Source organism: Coturnix japonica, chromosome 2, assembly GCF_054131305.1.
Source record: "Coturnix japonica strain WE chromosome 2, WE-NBRP24, whole genome shotgun sequence".
NCBI classification, from domain to species: Eukaryota; Metazoa; Chordata; class Aves; order Galliformes; family Phasianidae; genus Coturnix; species Coturnix japonica.
Window position 1 is genome coordinate 98,950,375 of NC_140664.1, and position 16,044 is coordinate 98,966,418.

At 38.8% G+C, this 16,044-nt stretch overlaps 1 protein-coding gene across 8 annotated transcripts in view; it reads left to right on the top strand.

Annotated features, from left to right (window-relative positions):
- The window catches only part of MYRIP (myosin VIIA and Rab interacting protein), a 185,182-nt gene that overhangs the window by 19,306 nt on the left and 149,832 nt on the right, over positions 1 to 16,044 (top strand). For all 8 annotated transcript variants that reach the window (XM_032442401.2, XM_085540493.1, XM_085540489.1 and 5 more), the window contains one exon: positions 7,138 to 7,288. In XM_032442401.2, the coding sequence (XP_032298292.2) occupies positions 7,179 to 7,288 (110 nt within the window). In that variant the 5' untranslated portion in view covers positions 7,138 to 7,178. The remainder of the gene's footprint in view (positions 1 to 7,137; positions 7,289 to 16,044) is intronic.

Below are 16,044 nucleotides of genomic sequence, written 5' to 3' on the forward strand. Positions count from 1 at the left end.
TTTCTTTTAAGAATGCTTATTGACAAATACTGCATTTCCAGAAAACAGATGAATAAACATAATAGTGGAAAGCAGCAATGAATCACTGAACAATGCTGGCATGGTGTGAGTAGAATATGAGGGTCACAGAGGTTGGACTGGTCAGAAGCTATTGTCTGTTATTGCAAGCACGGGTTTCTAGATCTTACAGATACTGTTCTAAGAACAGGAACACATTAATGCATATTGGCCCAGAAATTTAAGCTTCAACAGGAAAGCAATTCAAGGTTATTCTTTTCTATTTTTAAAGGATGTTATGCTAAGGAAAGCCTTCATCTTGTTGGATTTTACTGTCTTGCTACTCCTTAAGAAGATTAAAGTAGAAACCTCCTTCTACTTCCCGTTACTTGTGTATTTTCTTTCATGACCATCAGCAGTTAAATGAAAACTAATACTAGTATTTGCTATTCAGATTATTGCAGCTATATCTATCTCCTGGCTTAAGATAAAGCATTACCATAGGAAGTTAGTTTTGGATCGTTCCAGGCCTTCAAATAACCTATAACTTGGTCAAGTGGAAGAACAAAGCACTGTGGAGATTAATCTTTTGGGCGAGATGTTTTTGATGGTATTGTCTCAAGTTGACTCACGGTGATCAATTAAGTGGCCTTCCTGAGTTCTGCTGATGTTGGCTTGCACTACCTGCTGAAATCCCAAGCTCCAGTTCCAGGAATCTTCACTTTCTAGACTCATCCCTGCAATGTGCGTTGCTTATTGATGGAGAAGAATAAACAGACAACCGACTTAATGTAGCCATGATTTTCTGGATCAAGTCTGTCTGAATGGTGCTGAGGTAATTAAATGTAGAAAACTGATTGCAGTGTTTTGTGATCGCAATCGATACAGTCTTGTTCAAAGGCTGTTGAAGTCCATGGCGTTCCTGCTAGTTTGGATGAATCTTGAAGCCACTTCTCATTCCCCCACATTGCTTGGTGTACCTTTCCTGAAGATATCCAACACTCAGGACCAGCTGTCCTAAGTGCTGTGACATTTGTATGACAGACCACAAATTGGCTTTAAGTTAAGCTGTAGGGCATGAACGGGAGCAACACCACATCTTAGAAATGGCTGCAAGAGCTTTGGGGAAGATTTTAAAAGGTAAGGTTGTTGGTGGTGGTTTCTACTATCTATGTTGGATTCAATCTAAAAGGCAGCGTCAGAGTTTGTATGTTGTTCAGTGCAAGCATAGATGTCATTGAGATGTCATTGAGTCCCAAACAATAAGGAACCAATTCAGCGCTAGAGGAAGATCGAGCTGATTATTCTCCCCTTTTTCTTCTAATATTTAATAACGAGGTTTCAGATTCTTGCCCCATGTTAGTAGATTGCAGATTGAAGAGGACAGTAAATGGATGAAGTGCTGTAGACTTGATCATGTGTGGAACCCAAGTGGTCTGCACCTCCTCCATGGAAATGCTTCCGCTATGCAGCTGTGGTAACTGAAAAATACCTCAGATTCTGCTTTCAATTGAAAAGTTGGCCACAGCGTTGTATTGAGGTCCTTTCTTACAGACTTGTCTGTATTTTGCTCTTGTTTCATATCTTTTAGGAAACGTTTATCTAAAAAATTCCAAGACAACCTGCTTCTGAAATGCTTTTTTCCATGCATGATGCATAAGTTATGTGTCAACCAACTGCAGCTCATCGCCAAGTCTCAGTGAGTTGGAACATGTGTCTTTACAGATGTCACTTTTTGTTCTGTTGTATCCCTTATGATTCTTGTTTGCTCTAGCATAAATCAGGGCTAAAAACAGTTCACAGGTGTCAGGTTGAATGCAGTCTTATGACGCATTTGAGCTTTTTTTATGCTTTTTTAATGCTGTTCATTTACTTGTTAATCTGTAAAATGCAATAATTTGCAGTGGGTTTTCCTGTTAGTGATTTGAATTAGCAGTGATTCACTGTATTAAATTTGTTTTCACATCTGGCACTACTACACAAGACAGCCCTACTGTGGCAACTGCTGTAGGAAGCATTTTCTTAACTTTAAAAGTCCAAGTTTTCTGCTCTCCAAGAAAGGTTGTCACAGTCAAAGATAAGTTCTTGGATCAAATGTAGGGTATTCAGATGAGCGATATTTAGTAAGAAGGCTGTAGGGTGTCAGTTAATGCACTGTGTGGTGTGGAGGCAAATCCTTTTTATTGTGTAGAGTGTTTGAAGTGTGCCTGTGGTATGTTTATGTACTGGTTGGTGTAGATTTTTTTGATAGCAGTTAAACAATATGTTTAACTGTTTACTTTTGTGGCTTGCATTGCTTGATCGCAGTATGGCTTTCATGCTACAATGAGGAGCTTCATACATTATCATAATCATTTTGCCTCTTTAGTAAAATGCAAAATCACATTCCTATGTGGTTGTGAAACGTGGTGCTTCCAGATTGATTAAGATCTTACAAAAACTTTACTTTTTTGTGTCCTTGTTTCCTTCTGGAAGTTAAAGATACAAATTACTTGGATGAGAGGTCTTAGCAACTGCTTTATAGAGTAGAGACTGTGTAAAATGCTGGTTGCCTTCCTGCATGTATGCTACTTTCAAGCATTGGAAGTGAGGTCACCCTGTGTCTGTGTAGTGTTTGCCTGCATTTGGGTGGACAGAAGAAGGAAGGGAAACACTGCTGGCAGTTTGCTGCTCTCTGTTCATCACTTGCGTGGCCCAGCTCCATGTTCTGGATTCTCTCTAACCTGTGATGATTCACTTGGGGCTCATTGACAACCCGTCACGGTAATGAGCTGCACTTTGTGCTTTAGATGGAAGGCACGTGGAGGAGAGGCCAATCATCCACGGTACGATCACGTCTCAGCACATCACTGCTCTAGTTTTGTCTTTCTTGCCAAGCTGTGTTATTCACTCTTGGAGAGGTAATCATCAGTCTCTCACAGTCAGAATGCTGTCAGACTGATTGTCTCCTTCATAATGCAGTTGCTGCTGACTAGAGAAAATAGAACATGGTTTGCCTAAATCCAGTGTAAACAGTAGGAGATGAGACTGAAGTAAAATGAGAGTACACAGGAATTAGAATACCAATTAAAACACATACTAAGAGTTTATGTAAGGAGACCAGTGGTCCTTAGTTCACTGGTGGGTCCAAATTGTGGATCAGTCTTTCCTTTAAGAGTTTGCTGTTGACAGTGAGAAGATTGTTCTGGTCAGTGAGTTTGGCTTTTATAGCACAGTCTGAATTCCCACAAGGGCTTATATTTGTGTATCAGCTGTAGGCTTGGTACAGGAGTATAAAATGATCATAATCTCATAGAATCACGGAATGGTTGAAGTTGGAATGGACCTCTGGTGGTCATCTGGTCCAACCCCCTGCTCAAATAGGGATTTATGAAGATTGGTTTCAGGTTTTTGTTTGTTTTAACTGTGGCACTCACTTTTAATTTGTCAAAGATAAGTGACAGAATTGAAGTTTTCTCATGTAATCTTTGGTCTTTGTCCTGTAGAAACTAAACTTGACATGGAGCTCTTAGAGTGAGTCCAGAGGAGGGCCACTAAGATGGTCAGAGGGCTGGAGCACCTATGTTATGAGGAAGAGTTTAGGGAACTGGGCTTGTTTAGCTTGGAGAAGAGAAGGTTTCAGGGAGACTTCATTGTGGTCTTCCAGTATTTGAAGAGAGTATATAAACGGGGGGGGAATGGCTCTTTACAAGGGTGGGCAGTGATAGGACAAGGGGGAATGGTTTTAAACTGAGATAGGGGAGGTTTAGGTGAGATATTAGGAGCAAGTTTTTCACACAGAGGGTGGTGACGCACTGGAACAGGTTGCCCAAGGAGGTTGTGGATGCCCCATCCCTGCAGGCATTCAAGGCCAGGCTGGATGTGGCTCTGGGCAGCCTGGTCTGGTGGTTGGTGACCCTGCACATAGCAGGGGGGTTGAAACCAGATGATCATTGTGGTCCTTTTCAACCCAGGCCATTCTGTGATTTAAATTAGTTTATAGTTTTTAATAGTTTAATATGTTATGTTCTGTCTTTGTTTTGCTTCTTGCTTCTAGGTGAGAGAAGCCATTCTTTTTGTAATTAAAAAGCGATTTTTAGTGGAGCTTCTTTCTCTTAAGAAAGTGCTAAAGCTACTTAAGCAGCTTAAGCTATTGTAAGATAAAGAAGGAAGAATAATATGAAATTAGTATTTATCTAATAAATAGGTTGATGTTCAAAGGCATATAGTACTCACCTCTGACCTTGAAACTGTACAGTTTCCTTCATTAAAGTGTATTCCAGCACTCTCCTCAGCAAAGTACACACAGTTAAAGTGATAAAATAAAGGAAGAATGCATCTTCGAGAAGGGACTGAATAAATTTCGTTTTGAACCTGCAGCTTCACCCCACCTCCAGCTCAACAAACCTAACACTGCTCAGGAACTTGCAAGCTCTTCAGTTTTGTGACCACATCTGACCTAAGATGGCTGTGAGTCTGAGAGGAAGATATTTTTCTGCTTTGGGTATAGACTGGGAAATATGTGCGGTAAATCTCAGTTAAAATTGGCTTGGGTATAGTAAGCAGCAAGCTCCTTCATGAGATTTTGTTCTGATTGAAGATATGGCATAGCAGATGTAAGTCCTCATGTCAGAGGTAGCTGGATTGTGATTAATTTTTCATTGCAAGTGATGGTTTTGTGTTTCCTATGAGTTTATTTTCCCTCTCCTTATTTAGGGAACTCACTTTATTTCCAGTGAAAAGGAAAGAATATCCTCGGTGCTGCTTGTTGCAGCACGTAGACCCTAACATTGAAATTCTTTAAAAATAAATAATTAAATTCTAATCAATGCTAATTATACCTCATATTAGATTTCATGATGCACTAGTTGTACATCATCGCTTTGTACAGCAGTGTTCTTTAAATGATTTCTTTTGGGTAAGATCTCCTTTGGTTAACTGTCTTTAGATGATTCCCTCTACACTTGGGACTTGTTTTTGTCAGCAAGTAAGGTAGCATTTCAAAGCAAAACTAGTACTGTGTCTTGGAACTGTGTGATTCCACAGTAGCAGCTTGTGCCTAAATGAAAAGACAAATAGAACGTTCTTGTCTGCAGTGACAAAGGTGTTGGTGGGATCTCTTCATGATGTGCACTTGGTAGGCCCACAGCACATCTCTCCTTCAGGCTGAACAGACCTAGTGCTCTGGCCTTTCCTTGCTTGAAGGATCCTCCAACTCTTCTTCATCTCTGTAGCCCTGCCTATTAAGCATTTGCCTAATAAGTTTTGGCCTGGCTTCTACTGGGGGACCAGGACTGGGCATAGCACTTTAGGTGCAGCGTTTCGAGTAAGGATTTCTTCGCTGCAGCATCAAACTCTGGTAGATATTTGTTGTACAAAACCATTTGCATAACTTACTTTGTGATTGAGCTCTGTGTCAAGCATAGGATCTGTTTGAAGTGGTACTTAAAGGAAAACGAAAAAAATTTGGGCTTTTCCTCCCATCCTCATGTAATGCTAATCTTCTGCTGAGGCTGCAAGTCCAAGCAGCTTAGGTTTCATGTGAGTGACTGTGAAACGTACTGCTCGTCCTCTTTTCTTGTGTTGATGCTCTTGTCTGCTATATAATGCAGAAATGTTGTTGGCAGTTCTTGAAAAGCATTTCATTTTGTCTATTGTTTTTGGTTTTGTGTGTGTGTGTGTTTTTCAAACTGTTAAATTCAATATATATTTTTTTTTTCAATGTGAAAGTTTTAATTAGATTTAGACCAGGCTTTAAGTAGTATTAAGATTAGCCTATTATTCAAACAATACCCATTTATGTACTAAAAGCCTAAGCTTTTTTGTTACAATGGCTCAATTTGTTGAGAAAAAGTTTTCTGAGGAATTATATTATTCACAAATGTCTCTGGGAGCTTAAATTTCGCATTTAGTTTGGTATTTAGTAAAGAAGTCTTAGGAATGAAGGCAAACACAGAATCACAGAATGACCTGGGTTGGAACAGCCTTGTGTGAATTATTTCAGTTAAGGCTGGAAGTTATTTTAGGCTGATAAACTGTTTTGGTGTCTTTTTTCCCCCCATGTTATTCTTTCTCTAGAGAATTTGCTGTTGTACATTTCCAACGTGCTTAACCTGGATCTACTGAAAAATGACATTTAAGGACTGTTTATAAATATTGATATGTTCCTGTGACACTCCCAGATCAGAGGTGATTTAGCAAAGTGAAGAAAAATGATTTCCTGAGGGAAAACAAAACAAAACTCAAGTTACTTGGAGGTTGGTAGGATGTTGGAATAGAGACAGTGAGTTCCCTATGTTTTTATTTTCATGGATTTTGTTTACATGCAGTGTCTGGAGACTCTAAAAGTAAATAGTCCTGAAATGAATTCTTTGCCAGCCCACAAGAGGTAAAGGGGCTGCCCACGTAGCCAAGGATTTAGGGTATATTTCCCTTCCTAATGTACACTCACAGTCAGTAGCTCAAAGGGGTATGCAGGTAGAGTATCGTTTATGTATATTGCTATACTGTCTGGAACTCTTGATGCCAGGTGGTATTTATATCTTTGATACAGTGTAAGAACTTCTGTTTGTCCTTAATTATTATATACGTTGAGGGGAGCTCATAAGAGACTTGCAAAAATGATGTATTCTTTCTGAAACTGTCACTTAATGTGGAAAGGGGCACCTTTACGATTGCGCAAATAACTCTATAAATCAAATTGTAGAAATTAATACTGGTAGCTGAATTTCCTTACATTTGACACAGTTAATAAGGTCATGAGGAAACAACTCAAACAAAGCGATTATTAATGAAGTAAAGGAACTGTGTTCCTTAAGCTCAGACCTTGTAGTCCCTTCAGTTTCCATGTAAACTTGACTACTTTCTTTGCTCTGTTGCCTTTCACAGGAAGGGGAAGTAATGATGTTGTGGTGGTAGTGACTTCTAAATCTTCCAGTTACTCAGGGAAATGCATTTGAAATGTATATGCTCACTTTTTTTGAGGGCATCTTAAAATAATTCCTGATCCTTAGTTGCTAGTAGAAACCATCTGTGGATATCATTTAAAAGAAAAAAGTTCTTGGTTTATGCACAGTCTCAGAGGTTGCATTTTGCAACCTAAATATATAAATATTATTTTTATATTATATATATAATTTTTTCCACTGTTTCTGATTTCAGGCATTCCTCCGTAGTTGTTTGTATCCAGGAGAGAGTATACAATGGGCAGAAAACTGGATCTTTCTGGCTTGACTGATGAAGAGGCAGAGCATGTGCTTCAGGTGGTTCAGCGAGATTTCAGCCTTCGTAAGAAAGAAGAAGAAAGGCTAAGGTAAGATTAAAAACCACAGTCGAAAACGTTGGTATTTTTGCATCATTACAAGAAGGTTTGGGGGAAGCTGAAGAACAAAGAGGCTTTGGCACGTTGTGCAGGTATAACTTGAATAATTTGGCTTGTTGTGTGGGTATAACTTGAATAAATGGCTGATATCAGAGGTCCGCATTTTGACCTCTAGTTGTTAAAGACGTGACTTTGGGGGGAAGGAAGCTTAGTTGTGCCATTGTGCTTTATCTAACAACTGTCTGACTGCCAGAAATAGCAGAGTTAAGCTACTACAGCAATATTTACCTGGGCAGCTGCTGAACCAGTCAACGAGCAATTGCTTGGAGCAGTCTGTATACTATTAAATGTTAACCAAGTTGGAAGATGCTCACTGCTTCATAAAACTTGTTGCCTTTGTTCTGAGTGGGGATGGCACAGCTTTATCCTCAAGGATGTCTGACCATAGGGGGACCAGTGGCACCCCAGACAAAGCTCACACAGCCCAAATCAACACACTCCACACTTTACTCCACCTGACTACTTGCAACTCCTGTTTGCAAAGAAAGGAAGAGGAGAGATGGCCATGTCTGTGCAACTTTGTGGTGTTCTGTGGGTTAATAATCACTTCTTCACAGGCGCAGTAAACATCCTAGCTCCTCCACATGGGTCCAGCTATTGCATAATAAGTTGTTAGTGTGTTTAATCTGTCCAGGCCTAATTCACAGGACTAGACAAATCTCTCTCTGTATTTCTAAGTAGTGGTTGCCTTGAATGTGACCGTCAGCTTCTGTTCGTGTTAAGAAAATTATTTATTTTCTATAGTTTAGTTCTCTGTCCTTCACTAATATACATTGTCTGTGCGCAGATCTCTGAAGATGAAGAAACTCTACCCATCTCTTTCCCTAGAATGAGCAATGGCATGCTATCCATTGCATTGAGAAGCTTTGTGTTTAGGTTATTGGTACAAAAAAAAGTGATTGCAAGCAGAAACAACCCAGAATAAACCAAATGAGACCAGTTGCAAGGTAGCTTTCTGAGCCCTGGAGCTTCTGTATGTGACAAGGAGGGCTACTGGCAGAGGCATAAATTAATAGATGCAGTACTTGTAGCTTCAGTAATATTTCCTTGAATTCTCTCTTACTTTTTTTAATACTTGACTTCATTTAAACACCTTTTTTTTTCTCCCCCACCCCCCCCCACCCAGGATAGTCTGAAGTCTGAAGAGAGCTTAAGGAGGTTGAATAGAGGGACTTTCTCTGGCTCATTTGTGTGGCTGAATTTATTTTACCAGACAAGTGCATCACAGTCAGCAAGTTCTGGGCATCTTGCCTGTTCTGTAAAGCTAGATCTTATAGCAAGAAAAGGAGGAAGGGGAAGATGATGTAGGGTGCCCACAGAAAACCGATCAGAAAGATTTTACTCTTGTAGCCTGAGATGAAAGCTTCAGTAAAGTGCTACAAGAACTGAAGTTTGTCTTAGCTCATGATGGATGTTCTTAAGGTAGTAAAGTGGCAACTGTTTCAGAGCTAATATACCAACGGCTTTTACAATATAGCAATTGGTTGCATGGTAAATTAGTTTCACATAATTCTCTAAACAAAACGGCATCATGAATGTGTGGAGAAAAGATCTGTGTTTTTTGTGTAGATAGTTCCATAGATCTGTTTCAAATCTACTGTGTGAACTTAAACCATAGATAGCAGTTCAACTGCTGGCAAAATTTTACTTGATATATCTTTTGTGAAGAATTGTAGCATTACCAACCACGAGTTCAAGGTTGCATTTGGGGTGAGTCAAAGGCCCTTACTATTTTCTTACATATTTTAGAGTAAAACTCGTGTGCACACTGTTCTCTTTCCAGTAATATGGTTTTGTCATCCTTTACATGGGTGCTATGTAAATACTAAAGTGAGATGTAACACATCTAAGAAGCCATACTGATCATCTGCATTTTTTTTGCTGCAAAGCTGTGTTGAGTCTCTCTGCAGTGAGGAATTTTAGCAGCAGTTCTTCAATTTGTATCTTTCTTCCCACTTGGTGTTGGTGTTACCAGACAGGCTCTTGCATGTTTTGTGAGAAATTGGTTGGGTAAAAATAGTAAGATAACAATAAGATAACTGCATATAAATAGCTGGCGATTAGTGTGGTTGATTTGTCATGCTTTGCTGCTTCCTATCAGTGCAGTTTCCTTGTGCTTTTTTTTTTTTTTTTTTAGCTATGGCTCTGTCTGATATCAGATTAATAATATTTACTGTTCTTTGTTGCTTGTTCACCCATAATCTTTCTATTTTGATTGTGCTGGTTCTGTTCTTTGGCAGTAGTGTTATATTTTTATTTATTCCAGTGTTGGTATAATTATTCAGAGCCATTTAGGCTAAAATTGCAGCACTGACTTCTAAATAGGCTGTCTTGGTTTTCTGCTGTGAACCATTTGACGCAGGCAAACAAGGAAGGTCTGGCATAAATAGGAAGATGATTAGTTTGAGTTGCTTGGCAAGTACTCTCAGCACTGGGCTGTGATGGTACAGCCTTATGTACTTCACCTCTGTTATACAAGCTATGCAGGCTGTCTGTTGGCTACTGGGATATTAGTTACTGGAGCTTCCTGTTAGAGTAAATGTACTGGACGTACTACTGCTTTGTTTTCTCATGGACAATCTGTTTTTAGGCTTTAATTACAGAATATGTGTTCCTTCAGTGTGTCAGGTCAAGGGGAAGAATGGATTATTTTGAGGTTGGAACTTCTAATGTTTACTTCTTTATAATTTCTGTGTTGTGTCTGCAGTTTGCTTTTTTTAATAGACACAGCAGAGGAGAGCTTACAAGGGTCTGTAAGGCTGAATGTTTATTTGTGAGGTAGGCCTCTCTTTGCACAAATAGATGTGTAAAAGAGGTGCTGGAACCTCTGGGTGCTGGACAGAGACTTTTCTACCAGTAGCTCCTTTGCTTTAGAGGGCTGTGGCCGAAGCCATGAGTTACCTTCCTATAACAACTGGCTGGCAAACATTCCTACCACTGAATGCTGAGTAAGTCATTTGTGTGGTGGTAGTTTTGTGGTAAGCCTTGGAAACTTGCATTGGACCAGTTTGAAAAGTATTTCTGTGGTGGTTGGGGATGTGGTTTTGTCTTATTTAAACCATTGCTGTTAATTAACTGAGAAAATGGATTTACAAGGAAAATTACTGACCTTCTGGTACCATGTGGACATATCATCACAAGGTGTTATTCACTTCATGTACTTGCATGGAATGACTGGAACAGCATTAGGGAGGTGTTGCGAGTGGTCTGTCACCCACAGGCTGAGAACATCTGTATGTTTTGCCTGATACTGTGTACTTTTTTAGCTAGTTGTTAAAGATCAGTTTTGCTGTCTTCATTTATGTAGTTGCGTTTTCAGTGGTGGTAAAGATGAACTTTGCTGATTCACAATCAGATCTCCAGCACTGGTTGGTTTGCTTGCTTTTTTGTAGAAGATATTAATGCACGTGCTCACCAGAGGGCCTCGTACATTCTGATTATTGCTATTTTTTTCCCACCCAGAAGTTTAGTTAGGAATTAAAATAGAGTTTTTTGTAGAACAAGATTAAACATTTTAAATAAATAGTTGTTTGGTGTTGGTTTTTTTTTTCCTCTTCCTTCATCCTTCTGTTCCTTTCATGGCGCAGCTCCTTGGAGCACAATTAGGATTGTGAAGAGGCTTCCTAAGAAATGAATTCTCCAATCTGACCATAAATGAGAAACCAGTTGGGATTCTATTTCTTGTGGGATTACAGTAGGCTTAGGTGTATGCACAGTATGTGTCATGGGTCTTGTATTGGATAAAATATTAAACTCCTTGCAACCTCTGTTAATAGAAGTCTTGTCTGTATGAGTCATATCAAACTGGCAAAATACTGAGCAGACATTTGGGTAGCTATCTGTTGATTCTTCTTATCAGTTCTTCTTCCTTCCTGTGGCAGATGTCTCAAATACCTGAGTGAAGCAAAATAAAGCTATCCTTCTTGCCACTTCTCCTTCAGACCAAACAGAAGCGTTTGAAAGCAATTTTCCTGGTGAGGGAAATTGGTTTCCTCCACAGGCTCCAGACTTCCAGCGGGTGAACTTCTGATCAATACCTTGTTCAAAGCATTTTCCTAAGGTCAGTCTGCCTGCCCTTTCCTCCTGAACAGCCTGGGGAGAGCACAAGGAGGGCTTCTGTCCCTTGCTTTGATATCTTCTAGCAGGTAGGCACAGTTCTGGTTCCTCTGCCTGCTCATTAACCCCTTGAGGGATCTGGGAAGTAAGGCTGTAATATACCTCTTAATGTCTGTTCCTGCTCATTGGCTCTTAGAACAAGGCTGCACACAGCACTAAATAAAAATGGTTAGCACTTATTTATTAGCTGCCCTGACACTTTCTCTTCCCAATGGTTTAAAAAAGAAAAAAGCTTGGAGTGACTTACTCCTCTGAGGGAGGATGTTCTTTGGTATTCCCAACTTAACACAGCTGCATACTTCTCCAACGCAATACTGTGCTGAGATGTCATAAGCTTAGTACTCATCTGTCTGAATTTATTTTTGAGTGCTATGAATGATTCATCAGAATTGTAGCTGCAACTTAATGTTATTTTGCTACTGATTTTGTTTTTAAGATGTTAAATGGGACTGTACTGCTTTAAGGTTTGTTAACAAAGCTGTCTTGCTCTTAATCTTGTTTCTAGATTATCACCAATTTTACTATGTAATGTTTCAAGGTGAAAAGAAACCAATTTCTTAGCTAGCATAGACTGTCAGCATTGGGTTGTCAATAATTTCATTTGTTACTGGTTACTCTCTGCTGTTATTTTGTAGCCCTCTCTAAACCCTGATGCTTCATATTTTAACAGAAATCCTTCAACAGTATTCTTGGTTCAGGTTAAGTTACTTGGGAAAAAATAGCTAAGGACCTGGATGGATTCTGAATAAAAGCCAAGTAGCTAATGCTTACCTTGGCTGCAAAATCAGTAAGGATGCACTTTAAAATGCATTTAGAAACTGTTGCTTGTCATTAATTTCCAAAAACATTGATCTGAGTATGCTGTTTGCTGTCAAATAAGTGCTGTGCTTGAAGTTATGCAAAGAAGTAGGTGTCTCAGCAGTGATGCAACGCAGCTATTTGTGAGTGGTGTTGCGGTGTTTGGTTTGGAGCCTGCATCTGTTCATTCTGAGGTTTGCCTCAAATTCTCTGTTCTAACACTCCATGGTCCTGGTGCAACAGTGGCTTTGAAGTGTGTTTACAATGCAGCCCTAACTGAGAGAGAACGCTGGTGAACCAAGTGTCAATTAATACAAGACATTATGTTTATGAAGAAGTGCAAAAGGGAAGAAATTCCAGCAAGTCTTTAAGAAATCAGTATGGTTTGCGCTGAACTGGAATGGTCTATGTGCATATACATAGTAAAGAAGGCACTGTAAGGTTGCTGAGATGTAAAATTATTGCATGCTTTTTGTGGTAATTTGGCCTTCATCATAGGTTACGACTACTCAAATTAACGGCCATCGTTTCACTAAAAGGAGTGTGCATGTCTAGTGATAATGAATAGCTATAATGTAAAATCAATATTTAATCTCGGATATCTTCTGTATGAGGAGTCTAAGCTATTAAACGTGACTTGTAGGAGTAATATCTCACCTGAGTAGTCCTGCAGTAAAAGGCAGAGACACCCTCTCAAGTATGGATTCCTGTCTGTACAGGAATCAGTGAAAATAGTTGCTGAAAATTAACTTTGGGAAGAAAACAGAGTTAACCAGCGTAAGGGGTGTATTGGAGAGAGCTCAGCATTCTTCTTTCTAAATGAAACTGCTGAATATTTTCAGCTAAATGGAAATGGGATTTACATGTGTGGGAGAACTATGAAGATGTCAAAACACTTTGTTAACGCTTTCAAAATATTATTTCAGAAATGTCTTTGAACATGCTTACTGACTGTAGGTACGCTTGTTGGTTGCCCATATGGAATAAAATGGGTTGACTTTTGTTACCTTCATGAAAGTAATTCTAGAAAGTAATGTAAACTAAGAAGTAGATCTTCTGCATTTGTAGTATTTTAAACAGTTGTTGCCTCAACAGACAATGGTGCGATAATTAATATACCACAAATCACTGTCGTAATGGTCACTACCACAGTATATGTTTCTACCTTACCATGATTATGGGGTAACTGTAATTAAGGGGTAAGGTAAGGAGCTTGATGTTTACTTTAGAGTAGTAGTTTACTCTTGCTTTCTGTCCAAATTCTATGAAGAAAAATATATAAATCTCTATAAAGCTGGTTTATAACAGGATTAGGATCTTCATAAATAATACTAGAATGGAACTATCTTTGGAAGTGGTGTTGCTTCAGCTGATGGAAGGATATTCGTTGAAATGAGATCTCTTGAAAACTTTATTGTAATGGATTATAGACTAATAGGGAAACAGGCAAGTGACCTGTATGATAGATACATAACATCTCCTTTTAGATAGGAGGCTGTAATTTATTTAATACTGTTACTTATAAGGAGATCGATTCCATATCATTTATAAATATTGTCAATTGATTTGACTGCTCTGATATTATAGGTATGAGCAGTTAGTCTAAATGGAACGTAGGTTTGTATTGCAGTTATACTTAATCGTCTAGATGAAGAAAAACTTAATTTCTCATTAATTAAAAGTAGTGTGAACTTGTCATATTTTACTCATTCAGTCTCTTGCGAACCGTTCTGTGATGCTGACATAAATCTAGTTGGTGCACCTCAGAGGCAGCAGTGACTTCTGTTGAGAATGGCAGCTGGAGCTACCAGGGCTCAGCTGTTATGCTGTCTTCCTGGAGACTGTTGGGCAAGGAAGTCTTCAGTGCTGACTTTGAATCAATTGGCAGAAGGGGCAACGTTGCAGCAGGGGAGCGTGACTGATATCATTGCTTTGAGCAGAAATTATGATCTTAAACACCTTGTCTTGGCATTGCAGGGATTGGTGTTGTAGCATCAGTTACTCCTCACACTGCAGTAACTAATGCTTTTCTTGGTAAATCAGCAATACATTGCTGTAGCATGTGTGAACAGTCAGGTGGTTTGGAATCAACTGTGATGCTTCTTTCGATTCAGTGGGATAAGAATCTTGTAATCCCAGTATTTGCTGATTGCTGCAGACGAGTAACTTCAGAGGTTTTATGGATCATGCCAGGTACATCTTTGATGTGTTTGCATTTAACTTGCTCAGTGTAGTTGCCAAACACAGGAGATGCAGAATGTATAGAGTGCCAGACTAAATAGCTTGTCTTAGAGATGCTAATGGAAATGAAGTTTTGTGAAGTGGTCGTTAAGTGGGTGACAGGAATTATAAGCACTACATCATTTTGTATGCTGCCAGTCTTGAGAAAACAGATCCTTCAAAGTTAATCTGTGACTAGAAAATATGTCATGGATTAACAGAAGTTATATTTTAATGTTGACATTTTCTGAGTAAAACATCCAATGCCGTATATTAAACTCAGTTATGATTATGACTTTTTTTTTTTTTTTGAATTTGTGAATGCTGAGGAAGTTTGAAGAGATAATCAGCTTCCCAGGCCTCTCCATTTCAATTTGAGTAATTTACGTAGAGAACAGATTAATTCCAGCCCTCTACTGCTGGTGAAGATTCTGGTCCTCACTGAAAACATGTGAAATTTAATAAGGGATAATTAAATAACACCTTTGATTCCTTTACATCCCTTAATAGTTGCCAATAGTATAGTTCATAAACTGTATTGTAGTTTTGAATGCTGTTTATGAAGGACCCGCATTATTTGCACTGTGCTTCTAATGAGCTATACTGACTTGAGAGGTAGCGATGGAGGACAGCCTTCTTCTGTATTAACAATAAACCCTTTGGCTGCATAATAGACGTTATTGGTTCATTGCCACCATTACTGCCATGTAAGATATTCTCTGTAGGAGAGAGAGTGACCTAAATTAGAAAGCTGTGTTAAAAATAAGCTTGAAACAGAGAATCATACTGGGATGATTTGCCTATCATCTTTCATTGCGTCGGGTCATGTAGGTAGCTTTCAAAATCAAGGTATTGTGGTACATGTTACTAATACCTTGGAAGATTTTGATTTTAGGGATATTATTTCTTTAGAGAAGTTTTTTGAAGAGGCTTCTTCAATTTGATTCAAGTGCTGAATAGATCTACCTTCTGATACATACATGAATATACGTGCTGTAAGGGCCTTTCTTTTTCAGCTCCTTTCATTGTCAAGTATTTCATTGCTTTGCAAAGCTTTGAAGTATGTCAGGTGTTTATTTTCCTACCTGGTGTGTAAGCTGTTATTTATCGATGAGTTTAGGTTTGATCATACTTAATGTGTTTCCTTGAAATCATAGTTAAGGTTTGCTTTAATTCACAACTTCAAAGATTGCACATTGTTTTGCTTCTGGAGTTTGTGACAACAAATAGATTATTTCTATGGCCATAATAAATCACATTGTTGTTCATCACAGAACATTTGGTTATGTCATTATTGTTTCCATTGCTGATCTCAGGAAAAGCAGTATAATTATTATTTTTAAACAAAGCTTGTACTTAGCACTGACGGTAAGTTAATAAAAAGCAGATTAGTTTCATGGCAAGAACAATATAGCATATGGCAATATGGTTACCAATTTACTCACATGTTTTCATGTCATCTAGTGGAATTTCCCCCAGAAACTCTCTGTTAGGGGAGCCTAGCACAGTGATGCTCTGCAAGTGTATTTGTATGGTGAACAGCAATCATGAAA